Source organism: Mastacembelus armatus, chromosome 15 (assembly GCF_900324485.2).
Source record: "Mastacembelus armatus chromosome 15, fMasArm1.2, whole genome shotgun sequence".
Taxonomy (NCBI): domain Eukaryota; kingdom Metazoa; phylum Chordata; class Actinopteri; order Synbranchiformes; family Mastacembelidae; genus Mastacembelus; species Mastacembelus armatus.
This window is the reverse complement of record NC_046647.1, coordinates 21,425,821-21,439,509: the sequence shown is the minus strand read 5'-3', so window position 1 is coordinate 21,439,509 and position 13,689 is coordinate 21,425,821. Positions and strand designations below refer to the sequence as shown.

General features: G+C 41.3%; 2 protein-coding genes across 4 annotated transcripts; one reads left to right on the top strand and one right to left on the bottom strand.

The window, feature by feature from the left end:
- Positions 1 to 480: 480 nt before the first annotated feature.
- On the top strand, positions 481 to 3,594 carry cycsb (cytochrome c, somatic b). Its single transcript, XM_026310202.1, has 3 exons — positions 481 to 590; positions 1,840 to 2,014; positions 2,547 to 3,594. The coding sequence occupies exons 2-3, from the start codon at positions 1,846 to 1,848 to the stop codon at positions 2,690 to 2,692; spliced, it is 315 nt and encodes a 104-aa protein (XP_026165987.1). The 5' UTR covers positions 481 to 590; positions 1,840 to 1,845; the 3' UTR covers positions 2,693 to 3,594.
- Positions 3,595 to 5,587: 1,993 nt separating this feature from the next.
- Positions 5,588 to 12,666, bottom strand: LOC113132191 (gap junction alpha-5 protein-like). Of its 3 annotated transcripts, none has more exons than XM_026310145.1 (7): positions 12,269 to 12,666; positions 9,897 to 10,054; positions 9,529 to 9,693; positions 8,890 to 9,183; positions 8,074 to 8,139; positions 7,848 to 7,996; positions 5,588 to 7,452 (listed from the first exon to the last, which is right to left on the bottom strand). In XM_026310145.1, exons 2-7 carry the CDS (start codon positions 9,963 to 9,965, stop codon positions 6,960 to 6,962), a joined length of 1,236 nt encoding a protein of 411 aa, XP_026165930.1. In that variant the 5' UTR covers positions 9,966 to 10,054; positions 12,269 to 12,666; the 3' UTR covers positions 5,588 to 6,959. The 3 variants fall into 3 exon arrangements, with proteins under 3 accessions (XP_026165930.1, XP_026165928.1, XP_026165931.1); XM_026310143.1 differs by having other exon boundaries at positions 9,897 to 10,046; XM_026310146.1 differs by having other exon boundaries at positions 7,848 to 7,955; positions 8,087 to 8,139; positions 9,897 to 10,046.
- Positions 12,667 to 13,689: the final 1,023 nt, after the last annotated feature.

Here is a 13,689-nt window from a genome sequence, read left to right as displayed (position 1 = left end):
ATATCCATTTTATTTTAAACAGGGAGATATTTTCAGTTTGTTCATATTCCCAGACCACATGCACTTGAATATTTTCAACAAATGAAATTTTCTGTGTAGCTAAATGAATGAATGTAAGTTTTATTTATGTATAGCCTTATAAGGCTAACCCAGTAGGCGCCCTTTACTCCATGCTATAAACTAAGGAATGCGGCAAGCTGCGGTACCAGTACTAAAACAGTCTTTTCGCTTCTTTCACTCCTGCTTTCCACTCCTACAAGATAAACAACAAATGGGCAACCGCCTGTTTAGTGTTAAAAATATGCTAATTCTGTTGTTATAAATTTCAGCTTTGTGCTCCTAAAGTCCAAAGATAAAAAAATGAAATATATAGAAGATATAAAGTCAGATAAGGAAATGTCTTTGTAGAAATGGGACGTGACCGGAGGGAAGGCAGCGTCAGTTTCCGAATAGCCGTCACGTGATTGTGGTGACGTAAAAGGCCGGTGCCTCTAGAGTGAAGTGACCTTCTTTACGACCGTCATAAAGCGTTGAACCACCGAGAGAGACGGACAGTAGTCGCGTTCAATACCGCGTACTTTTATCAAAAGGTACATCTTTGTATTTTCTGTTTAGCCTCTGTAACACACAGTGTTTGGGTTTGTAGGTATATCATTCATTATGATGCTGAGATACTTGGTAGTGCTGAAAAAGATATGTGGTTAGGTAACGCTAGCTAACGTTAGCTTCTGTGTTGCTAAGTAGCTGTTTCTCTTTACGTTAATTCGCCTTTTACTCAAGACTCAGTAGAGTATTTTTATGTTTAGTTGTTTTATAGGGACGTATAACTATGCTTGTTTGGCGTCCCCGGTGTCGTCGCTATTCGGTAAAGCCGCCTGCGGTACTTGGGACACCGACATTGAAGCATCCTTGACCGCCTGGGTGGGTGACACTCCCGGCTAGCCTCAGAGGCCTAGCTAGCTCATAGTCAGTGGCTATCGCAACATATAGTGTATGTGCGTGAATCCCACGTTAGTTACTGTAAGTGTGTGGGAGCTGATATTAGGTTGTGGTGAATAGAGCTTTTAATCCATGTTTTTGGTGCTTAATGAAAAACCGGTAGCTCGCCATGTTAGTTAGCATTAGCTAACTAGCACTGATGCTAACCTTAGCTTGTCTGTCATTGAAAATTGAGCAATTTAGCCGCAGGGTCTCGGTCCTAAAGGTGGTGTAGGGCGAGAAATGCTGTAAGTTTAGGTGTAAAAGTATTTGGGACAGGTTAAAATAAAAGGTGTTACACCGAGTTCTGCCTGCCACCACGCGCGAACGCGCACGGCAGCCAAACCACCCCCAAGACGAAAGATACCGTATTTTCTGGACTATAAGTCGCACTTTTCTCATCTGGCTAGTTTTTGCTAAAAAGCGATTAATATTCGTCCGAATACTGCAGGTTAATTACACACTAGCGATGTTTAATCGGTAGTTAGAGAACAAACCCAAGAAAACACGTTTTGGCATTAACACACCTTTAGTTAAGGACTTTACCTTACTCCCGATTAAACTCGTGTATTGGATTTTCTGGGCAGGTGCGAGAGGTTAGTTACCACCTGTTGACCTCATGTATTCGATCACCTGTCAGATTAGCCCGAGCTGTTGGCTGTCGTGTAAAGAAGGCTGAGCTCCAGATGCAGTTAAAGTTGTCACCTCCAACGACCTTCACAAGGTGGCGCCGGTCAGACCAGAGCAGTGAATGAGATTTCTACCACGTTTAAAGGTCTTTGAATAGAGAATGGGTAGCTTTATTTATTCCCTTTATAATAACAGCATGTTTGCTTCTTTCTGGCCTCACTTTCTCTCCAGCCGACTATGGGAGACGCTGCCAAGGGAAAGAAGGTTTTTGTCCAGAAGTGTGCTCAGTGCCACACGGTAGAGGAGGGAGGCAAACACAAGGTGGGCCCAAACCTGTGGGGTCTGTTTGGACGCAAGACTGGGCAGGCAGAGGGCTTCTCTTATACAGATGCCAACAAGAGTAAAGGTGAGTTCACTGGTGGTTAAATGAGTTTGAATAACTCTAACCCTGGATGTAAATCAAGTGAAGACCAGATGTGGTTAAAGATGGAATTTGACTATATCTACAGCAATTATTTAAATTATTCAATTGAAAATTAATCTGCAGATACTTTGATCTTTTTTTTTAAAATAATAATTTCAATAATTTGGTGTTTCTAGCTTTTCAGATATTATGTTTAGTCACAAAAGGCTGAGAATATTCCTAGATTTTAACTTTAGATGTTACTTTAATTAGTGGGAAGTTAAAAGTACTTTTTCACATTTGACATTTTTTAGGCATAACATAATCAGACAATTTAGCTGTAGCCATAGTTTTAATCTTTCTTTTTTTTACCGTTTGTAAATATCTTAAAAGGGATTTTGTGCATTGCAAAAAAATGCAAAACTTAAGTTGAAACTTCTAAATGGTGGCCACTGATCTCAGGTCTTATTTTCCACACCTCATTGCATTGAACATATTATTTATCCTGCTTTGATCGTCGACCTGTCTACACCAGGTATTGTGTGGAGTGAGGACACCTTGATGGAGTACCTGGAGAACCCCAAGAAGTTCATTCCTGGAACCAAAATGATCTTTGCTGGAATCAAAAAGAAGGGAGAGCGCCAGGACCTCATTGCATACCTTAAATCAGCAACCTCATGAACTAGCTCATAAAAATCTGATTATTTAATGTCATTTTATTACATTTTGTTCATTTTTAGGTTTGCACCTTCTAAATATATGGATTTATGTTTAGTCATTTGTACAGAAGGTTTAGAAAGTGAATCACTGTTCAAGTGGCCAAACATAAAATTAATCTGTTTTCTGTTTTGTAAATCTGTACTTTGACTTTAATAACAAAACTGGTATTATTTCAAATTGTTACCCATGATGGGTTAACTGGTTTGTCACTTACACTGTTAGTCACGACATCACATGATGGGTAGTGTCTGCCAGCAGTCATCAGCTTCATTTTAAAACCTGTAATCAAAAGTTATTGTCTAATGTCAGTTACAACAAAGTGATACAAGGAGGATGTTTTGTGATTAGTGGTTAAATAATGCTGTCTGCCTGCTCCAGGGCTTCATGCCAAGTGTAGTTTCTCCTTTGTCATTACATACTGATTAGTGAGAAGTTACCACTTGCCATGAATGCCCTTTTAGATTCGACACACAGCCCCTCTGAGCTCCTAGTTTTATCCTCTGCCTGCCACCAGACTTGTTATAGGGTTTTTAAAATTTTGTGCTGTACCAATGCCTTCAGAAGCACCATGCTGAGATTCCTACAGTGTCAGATCGGCTGTGATACACTCACTATACATAAGGCTGTGCAGCTATGTCTTGATGTTAGGAACTATCACTGGCACCATCTGGAGTCAAAAGGTATTTTTATCTTCTTGGTTACGTCAACCTGAAAGGATTTTAACTTGTACTGTAATTTGCCAGAGTGAATCTAAAATGTAAAGGACTGCTGTCAGCGTGTACACAGTACTACACTAACATCATTAGGTGGTTTCACTATGTTGTGAACAGGATCGATTAAAAGAAAACATCTAGAAATTTAAACACCTGCTTGTCTCCTCATTCCAAGGTGTTTGTCTTAACAGCAGGGCTGAGTGGTGATGTTCAGATATTAGTCTAATCCTCTGTGCAGCTGTGCTGAAGTGTAGCACACGCATTCATGTGGAAATGACCATAAAAACAATATGATGAGCTTTCAGAACAACTTCAGGTCTGTCTAAAAATGTACCTCAGTGTTTTCTCATTTCAGGAAATGAACCTCCAGCCCACTTGACCCTGATTTTTACGGTCTGATTTATTTTGTTTTAATTGGTGAAAGTTTGTAACAATAGAACAAAACTGTCTTGCTCTCTGTTTAAAGAGCCTCGTTCTGGTGTCATGTTTATCCCTAAACCCATGTATTTTCCTCTGAAGGTTAAAGGTTGTACACCTCTTCATGTTCTTAAGACTAAGCCTTAACTTGTACACCCTGGTTATATGAAACATCATTGGTCATGATAAAAAAAAGTCAATTACTGAAACAGTGTAAGATGTTTAGCTTTGTATTTCGACACTGTATCAGGTAAGTGGTGAAAGTGAAATTTTCTTCCTTCTGTTCTCTGTACATGCAGTCAGTGCTTATATGGCTTCATCTCTGTGAGCCAAAGCCAGTCATATAGTGACTGGGTTATATGACCATCCAGTCGTCATTAAGGCTTTCTATGGGTGTTCAGGTCCAGCAGCCTATCTAAGCTCAGTGATCAGCAGAGATGTGTCTGGATCAATTTGCCTGCACCGCCTGGCTGCAGAGGCCTGAGCAAAGGTAGAGATTTCTGCTGTTGTATGTTATATGAGGATTTTGTTTGTGGAAAACTGAAATTAAGATAAACAGCTATTGGGAGTTGTTAGGAGCCTCCCTATAGTTTTATATACCTGCATTTACTGTCCCTGTGTCTCTCAGAGGGAGACGGGTGTAATTGTAGTTAATGCTTTCTGTAATGTAGCTCCGGTGATCAAACTGATTTTTAAACATCTTTGTCCTTTAGTAGTCTGGTACAAATTTATTTCATCTGTGTAGTGTGAGAACCGTAACAGGTTCATGGGGCTTCAGGGACAGCTAGTGGTCGATGTGGGTATTACACAACTAAATGTATTTGTGAAACAAACTTTATGTAACAGGAAATAGAAAAAGGATCCAGGAGCAGTTTACTTCACAGACAGCAGCAGGAAGGCATGGACAGACTGATGGAAGTAGGTGAAGGTAATAAAGGTATGGGCAGCTTGTAAATGAATGCTTTCATTATCCCTGTCGTTTAGACAACGTGTGAACGTCAGTTAAGACTTTACTACATGAATGAACTTCAAAACCTTCACTCTCAAGGTGTAGACTTGGTTTGTTGTAGCAGTGTCATTCATTCTGTCAATCATTCTGTCTTGTCCCCTCACTCGGGAGGTGCTACAGTACCAGTTTGACCTTGAGCATAAACACCAAACTATACTTTTTGTATTGCTTATGCTTTTTATAGGTTTAAATAAACTGTGGTTCTTTTGAATTAGATCCTGTAATTCAGAGCCGGCTGCCGTACGTCTGCCATAGATGGGAGAAGAGATCAGAAATCTCATCAGTGCTGCAGTTCCCAAATATTCCTGGTGTATTCAAATGACATGACTGCGTATTCTCTCATCTGCCCCCATTCCAAGCTGGGTTTGTGCCGTGGGAACTAGGCATAGCTGGATCAGAAGCCCAAGTGGTCATGGGACTCCTGGGAGCCCCTGTAAGAAGTGCTGGTTATGTCTTGTTAGACATAGGAGATTAGTAAAAATAGATGAAAAATAACCAGAGAGGAAGATGCGAGAAACGGGAAAAGTTATGTGATTCTAACAGTATTTGAACCTGGAACCTTCTTGCTGTGAGGCAGCAGATCTAACCACTGCTCCTCTGTGCCACTCTGTCTAGTAACTCTAATATCTGAAAACAAACACACAAGAGCATGTATGAGAAATTTTAATAATAAATAACATTTTCAAAAGTGAAGAAGTGGTAAAAGGTAATCGGCATTTGTGGTTTGTATTAATGTTCACTGATGGAAATCCTCATCTCACAGGGCTAGAACAGGCACTTCTGTGGTTAAAACCCAACACAGATTAGATTCTTGGATATCCAGTAAAACTTATGACAAAAAAAAATTAGCAGCTTGAGGGGTTGAACATTTCCCTACATCCCCCGTCAACGCTGTAAACCAGTCAGATCGAGACGATAGCTGCTAAATAACTGAAGAATTTCCTCCATACAGCTCTTAGTCCCAAATTAGAGATTTCTTGAATACGTCTTTTATTACCAGTCATACATTTATTGTGATATCTAGAATGTAAATCACGTCTAAACGAGAGCAGGTGTGAAATCTCTGCTGTAAACTAACACCAGTCTTGTGCTCACCTTGTTGATTTTTTTTTGTTGTTGTTGTCGATCACCAAAAGCGGCTCCATCGACAAAGAGAAAATGTCAACGTGACAGCTGATGATGTGTAGAAGTGTTGTAGCTTGAGTGAAATGTCTGATAACCAAGGAGGGCTGCATGCAGTGTGATGGGAGCCCAGTTTCACCTCAGCCTCAGGTGTGTAGATGATCATTTAGCAGTTAAAGTTGTAGAGTGTTTCAGGAGTTCTCTGCCTTTGAACACAAATTACAGGTGAGTGCATTTCCTCTACATACACATTTAATCTGAAAGCCCAACACCTCATCGTCCAGTTACTGTCAGTCAGGACTCTACACATGTTATTGTCTTCTGAGGTGAGTGACTGTGACTCTGGCATGTTTTGGGTTGGTCTGTCTCAGTCTGGGTCTGACAGAGTCTAAACTTCAAGTCTTCAGATTCAGTTGCTGCCGGTTATTATTATACAGGTTTTTACAACATGATTGTTATTTGTGATGGACGTTGACAAGTGATGATGCCACTGTTGCCGAAGAGAGACGTGCTGTTAAATAAATAAAAGAAGAAGAAGAAGGATGGTGAGTTGTTCTTCTGTACCTTTTCATTCAGGAGCTTAACCAAACTCTGTGCTTTTCTTCCTCCAGTTTGGGTCTTTTCAGCATAAATTGCACTTCATAGAAACAGTCCAGCAGCCATGTTTGCTTTGGTACAAGAGCACACAACAGTTTGTGCATTTACAGAATCATCACCGGTGGTTTCTGAGGGGTCAATCAGTGCGTTGACTAGAGTCTTTCTCCTCTTGTGTTTTAGGGACAGCGTAACGTCAGAAGGAATAAGTCCAAGACACAACCAGAAAAGTTAGAGGCAGACAGGCAGAAATGTATAATGTTTGGCTCTTGCAGCTATTTTAGATGAGGCGCTGTGTTATGTGCATGTGGGCAGGTGGAAAATGTGAAATATCTGTCTCAGGTGAGTAGTTGAATCTGTTTCTGCTTTCTTTCTAAATAGAGAGGTCGTCCGCTCTCGTCCTGCTGCTGGTTCCACTGGTTCTGCTGAATCTCCGTTTGTCCTTCTGACAGAGGCCTCCATTCTGGCAAAGCAGCAGCACGTCTCCTCCACCGTTTTGGATCTGAGGGCAGCTGACGTCCCTGCTCGCTGGACTGTAGCAGGTCGTGTCGGTCCTCTGGTATCCATCATCCTGGATCTGATTGTTTCCAGTCTTCTGCCATGCGGGCAAGTAGCAGCTCATCTGGAGGAGGTTTACCTCGTCCACTTCCGCAGCCATTTTGTTCTTCTCAGTGGCCATGTTCTCAGAGTTTTGTTGGTTAGCCAGCCGGTGGTTGGGGAAAGGCAGGGACAGAAAGTGCGAGGAGCCAATCACACACTGGCTGAAGTCTGGAGGTGGAGTTGACAGCGGTGGAGGAGAAAGTGAAAGCTGCTGGGCCAGGGAGCCGTTATCAGGAGCGACAACCTTTGTGGAGAAGAAGAACCGCCTACAACAAAACCCATATGATGCAGATTTAACACACACAGTGTATTTAGTGTACCATGTGAATAATCAATAGTATGATGCTCTTGTAGGACCAATCAGTCTAATTTAACATTTTAAAGTAGTTGAGCTAGTTGAGTCATGTCTCAGGTCTGCAGGAAGCTCTCTCAAAATACTTTTCTGACAACCATTTCCACAGGACTAATGCAAAAATCCTTCCTACTTACTTCCTTTAACAATGTTAATCACTGACAAACCCAAACCCACAGGGTAAACACAACCTTAAAGGGTGATTAAATGTTTCCAAACATGCAAATCTCAGTCCTGCTCTTTTAGACCCAAACTTCTTCTTCTTCTTCAAATCTGTCCAAGACCAACCCCCACACACAGAGCTCCTACCTGCAGCAGTGTCTCCAGGCCAGGTGATGCAGTTCGAGCACACTGAGGACCAGAGAGACGGCCGACACAGCCAGCATGAAGACTATGAAGACGTTTTTCTCTGTGGGTCTGGAGACGTAACAGTTCACTGGATGTGGGCATGGTGAGGCCTAAAAGAGGAAGAGTGGTTGTATTTCTGCTTTTGATGGTTTCTAGAATACAAAATAATTCATGTTTCTGCTTTTACCTTGCAGACGTACAGAGGGTTGAGAAAGATGCCATACATGAAGTACTGCAGACACAGAAACACCACCTGTGTGGAGGATCAGTCATCGTCAGTAAGTTATGATATGTAGAAATACACATTTACAGGTATGTCTGAGTTTACTGTCATCATGTATCATGTAGTTGTCATGATTTATTCATTACAAAATCTAACACAATTAAGAGGGATCCTTATGTGAGTAACAACAGATGTAGAGGACTCACATGTTTGAAGAGTTACGTTTCTGATAATTATACTTCTGCCAAAACATTGTTTTTATAATTAATTCCAAAGCAAATCGATTTGACAAAATGTTTTAATTCTCAAAGAGAAAACGAAGGATGAAGACGATCGTAAGAAACATATTTAAATGTGCCCTCTAGTGTCACTATGGGTCTGTTTTTCTGTTGTTTTCGGTCCTTTTTCTTGTGCATGAGAACTTGACACACATTCAGGCAGCGGTTCCACATTATTCCACTTCACTTCTGAAGAATGAAATGCATTCAACACATTGGTTTCGACTCCAAGGAGACACACAATGTGTCTGATCAGTCTGATTAAAGAAAACCTCAGGGCGTCTTTATAGTTGATCAATTTTGTCCATTTGGGGCAGGAGAATTTCACACTAATCCGTTTTTAAGACTGTTGGTTGACTAATGAATGTGCCCAGTGTTCTCTCTTTAACTAACTGCTTCTGTTTTCTACCAACTCCTGGTATCTGTCTCTGTATCTTCCATTATTCACCACCAAGTCAAAAGGCTTAAAAGTGCAGTAAGTTAGTAGTAGTAGTAGTAGTACCTCCATGATGCTTCGTATCAGTATACTCAGTACGTAGGTCTGTAGCAGCGCTCCCCTTAGACGAACCCGACCTGCTGACAACCCTTCACTCTTCTCCTTTCCTCCATCCTTGTTTCCTTTCCTTCCGTGTTTCTCTTCTCCTCCGTCGTCCCCTCCTCCTGGATCCTCCTCTCTCTCACCCCCCTCTCCCTCATCTTCCTCCCTGCTCCTCCTCTTCTCCAGTCTGCGGACAGTGTGCATGGCGTGACCCATGTAGATGAGACTTGGAGTGGACACGAACACGATCTGGAGAACCTGGGAGGAGATCAGCTGATTTTATAATCAAGAACTGTTGAATTAAAGGTTCATGAGACTCAAAATGATGACATACTGTATAGGCCATTAACCACAATCTTTGTATAGTTCACGTCGGTGCCAAACATTCTCCAGTTTCTAATATTTTCCAAGTGCCCATTAGGTTTAGTTCGGTCTGTATGTGAAGGTGCCTGCAGAAGCTGTTTTAAAACTGTTTTGAATGGTGCATTCAAGGACATCACAAAGAAGATATGTTTTATTTTTGACAGCACCATCCAACCCCTCATCCCCCCAGATATCATCACTCTGTTCATCACACCATAATCAGGTCGTGCAGTTCGTTACCCAGTATCGTATATGTGCTATAGGGAACGCTCGGTCGTAACAGACGTTCTCGCAGCCCGGCTGTTCAGTGTCACAGTTAAAATCTTCCTGTTCGTCTCCCCAGGACGACTCCGCGGCCGTCCCCAGTACCAGGATACGGAAGATAAACAGGATGGTCAGCCACACCTGTGGAGTGAAAAACAGCAAACAAAACACAGAAAATATTTATCAGCCCCTCAGAAATAATATGGAACCACAGTGGATATTCTGCAGAAATAATAATGAGTAATAATCTCTGTTCTCCTTTATTAAAAAAAAAACGTGGGAAGACCTGACTGGACGACTGCCTCATATTTGTATATATTAATGGGTGTGTTTGTGTTTCATACCTTGCCAACCGAGGTAGAGTGCTCCTGTACTTCCTCCAGAAAGTTTCCCAGCAGGCTCCAGTCTGCCATAACTGATCACAGCTCAGCACAGAGCTTCAAACCTGCTCTTCGATGATCTGTCAGCTGTCGCAGTGCAGGTACAAGACTCACCTGAGGACCTGAGAGCACACAGGATTACAAGTATTTGTTCATTTTGACGCCTTTTTTCACAGACACTGATATTTAAGTTACACTTGATGTAGAATAATAACAATGAAAGTTCCTCTCCTCCCTTTTGTTGTAATGCAACAAGATGGATTGTTATCAGGGAGCACAGTCCACATGTGTGTGTGGAGACTAACAATCCTCAGTTAAAACATGTAACAAACAGAAACATCCTATTTCCATCCCACTTTCTGACCCATTTTCGTACATTCTTTTACTGTAATTACATCCTCATCCTACATCCCACATTCTTCTGTCACGGTTTAATGGCAGCTGACTGGAGAATTAGCACCATGTTGCACCTAATTTCTAATATTTGCAACTGTGGATAGTGAGGCACATTAATGTGCTTTTTATTTTTGTAGAAATTTCCTTATGACTTGCACTAAATTTCGGAAGCTTGACTACGCGCGCGCGTGTGTGTGTGCGTGTGCGTGCGTGCGTGTGTGTGTGTCCCTCTCCACTCTGGCCCTGACCCCATTAGTAAAAATGTCTGTGCCCATGTCTTAGTTTAGCATAATTTTCGGTTCCCACAGTCCCTCTCCGCCGCTCTCTAGGGAAGGAAAATGAGACATCGACTGTAAACAATGCTGGTTCCACACACACACACACACACACACACACACACACAGCCTATCTCTCCCCTTCCTTCTGTCAGTCTTCCTGCTTTCTGTGTGCATGCATATGTGTACTGTGTGTACTACTACTATTTTTATCACTGTAAAATACAAGCAAGTCTACAGCCCAGCTAGTGGCCATGAGAGGCTCAGCTAAAATAAACTACAATAACCAGGTTTGTGTCTTTAGGTCATATAGTGGAGACACATTGATGTGTCAGATGTCAGATCATGTTCACACCTGCACATCCTAAACTCAGCTGGACTCAGAGAGTCTCAGCAGAGCGAAGCTATTTTTGTGCACTGGCCTGGACTTTCATCACACTCCCTTCGTTTGATTCCTTTCATGTGTCTAACCACAGAGTGTGACTTGTTGCTGTAGTTTTTTTGATGACTTCGTGCTGAGTTTTGTGTTTTACGAACTGTCCAAATTGCAGATGAATAACTAAGATAAGTGGAATTTATATTGTGCCTGTGGGGAGGGCAAAATACATGAAACCACATCTTTAAAGAAATGAAACAATTCAACTTGGATTCGGGAAACTTGTTTGATTCTCCCTTTTATTAAATGCCCCTCCTTTCCTGTTTTTGGTCACTGAACAAACCATGTGTGTGTTTCTGTGCATTTTTCTTTCACAAGTGCTCCCAGCATCATTAATAACAATATTACTTCCTTGTATAGACTTTCGCCTGACCTTTGCATGCATGTGTGTGTCAATGACTGTGTGTGTGTCCATTATCCAACACTCACTATTGTCCTGCATCCTGTCTTGATAAAGAACGGACACACACACACACACACACACACACACAGAGAGGACCACTATGTCTTTCCTTTTCTGGTTTACAGTGATAAATAATGAATCGTTCAGACCTGAGGATGTTTTTAATCCGATAATTCACTTTATTTATAACTTAGATTATTAATAGTTTGCAATAAGTTGACATGATGAACATTAGTCTCAAACACGGGTCCAAAACCGATGATGTGTCCACTGTTTAAAACTCTTTCAGAAACACAAAATCCAACCTGTTTTTGTTTTTAGATGTTTGTGATTTGAAGTTTAAGTTTGGTCATTTATTTTTTGCTATGGAAAATGAAAGTGATTTAATCTTGAATTTGAACGATTTTGGATATAAATTGCCACAACTAAACTTCGTTTAACTTGATCAGTTGAACTAGATCAGTGAAAATCCAACCATCTACCCGTCACCGTTCTAACTTGTTGCTTCTTTCTGCTTTTATGTCTTTGCATATTTTATTTCTGTGTTTTGATGTAATTTTTTTAGGCAGTTTAACCTGTTTTACACAGTTTATCACTGAGAACCTTAAATGTTTGAGAGACGAAACGAATTTAAAAAGTCCCGGAGAGGTTTTAAAGGCTGTTTATAACAGAAAACTAACAATGAAACTCTGAAGAGAGAGAAATAAATGAAAATGCTTGAAAGTTGTGATATTCTACATAAATATTTTGCTACTTCAGCTTGAAAATGAGCTGCAGCTGGTATTTTAAAGAATCGACCTGACAGACGTATAAACACACATTTTACCTGACGTAGGTTTCAGAGGCAGGTAACTACAGATCTTATGGTGGTCTTGGTAAAGTCCTTCGCGGCTGACGTGCCTTTGAGCAAAGCTCTTCTTCCCGTTCCGCTGAGCCTCAGCAGGCAGCAGCTGGACACATCTGTATGTGAGGTGGTTGCACAGGTTTTTCAGTTGTTTAAGCTGCACTACTGTTTTTTAATAACAGTCACAAACTGGTGTTGCTGTCCAAGTTTAGTCGTCTTCAGAAAGCCTTCAGGTTCACGGCAGAGAGCCAGTCAGCCAGTCGGACAGTCTGTCAAACAGTCAGACAAACAGACAGACAAATGGACTAATGGAGAAAGAAAGTTGAGCTGACAGTGAGACAGTCGATCCAGCAGCAGACGGAGAGTTTGAGTCCAGAGGTCTGAAGTGAAATACATGAGACTGAAGTTTTTAGCAGCCTCTCTCTCTCTCTCGCTCTCTCTCTCTCTCTCCCTCTCTCTCTCTCTCTGTCTCTCTCTCCCTCTCTCCCTCTCTCCCTCTCTCTCCCCATCGTCTCCATCTGAGGAGGAAGTGGTCCTGGTGCCTTGCTGCCTGCTATTCAACTTTCATGCATGTGTATGTGTGTGTTTGTGGTGTCTGGCATCTAAAGGAAGTCAGATATTGTGTTAGGACACAATGGCTATAGGTCCAAGTCTCGCATTCGTCTCAGTCACAGTTATCCTCTATACATCTCTCTTTGTCTGTCTCGCTCTCTCTTCAGCCAATTAGCTGCAGTGATTGTGTACAAACTTACTTTAAAATTCCCACATGGTTTCGTGCCAGAGTCGTGTTCACTTTCCATCTTTGCTCTGACAAAATTTCGGGCAGAAAATTAAAGGTTCTGCAGCTCCGCTACTCACTAAGAAGGTAATTCATTTCTGGATTCCTGGATTTCTTGGAAAGAAACATGCAGTTTGGTATAAATAACTGGAAAGAAGAAATAAGAAATAACTTGAGGTCCAGTCCGATTATATTTATACAGCAAAATATCACAATTTTAACACAAGGGGAATTATATTTTGTACAGCATACAACACCCTCTGTTCTGAGACCCTCAGGGTCAGGCAGGAAAAACTCCCTCAAAAATCCCCCGTTAATAGGGCAAAAAGAAACTTGGTTAGTGTGCCATTGTTGTTTTGTATTTCTGCATGTCTTAAATACAAAAGATCTGTGGCTGTGGACATTTTGGAGTTGTATAAATAATAATAATAATTTTATACTTGATTATCCATCCAGACTGATGGATAATGGATAATAATGTTAGTGTTCCCTTCCTGTTCTTTGGTCCGGTACTTTAGAACCAGAAACCTGCAGCTAAATCGACTCCCATTAGTTTCACCTATACATTGTCTTCCCAGCCAAATATTTAACAACTGCAAGACGACAGACGGGTTAAATATCGTGG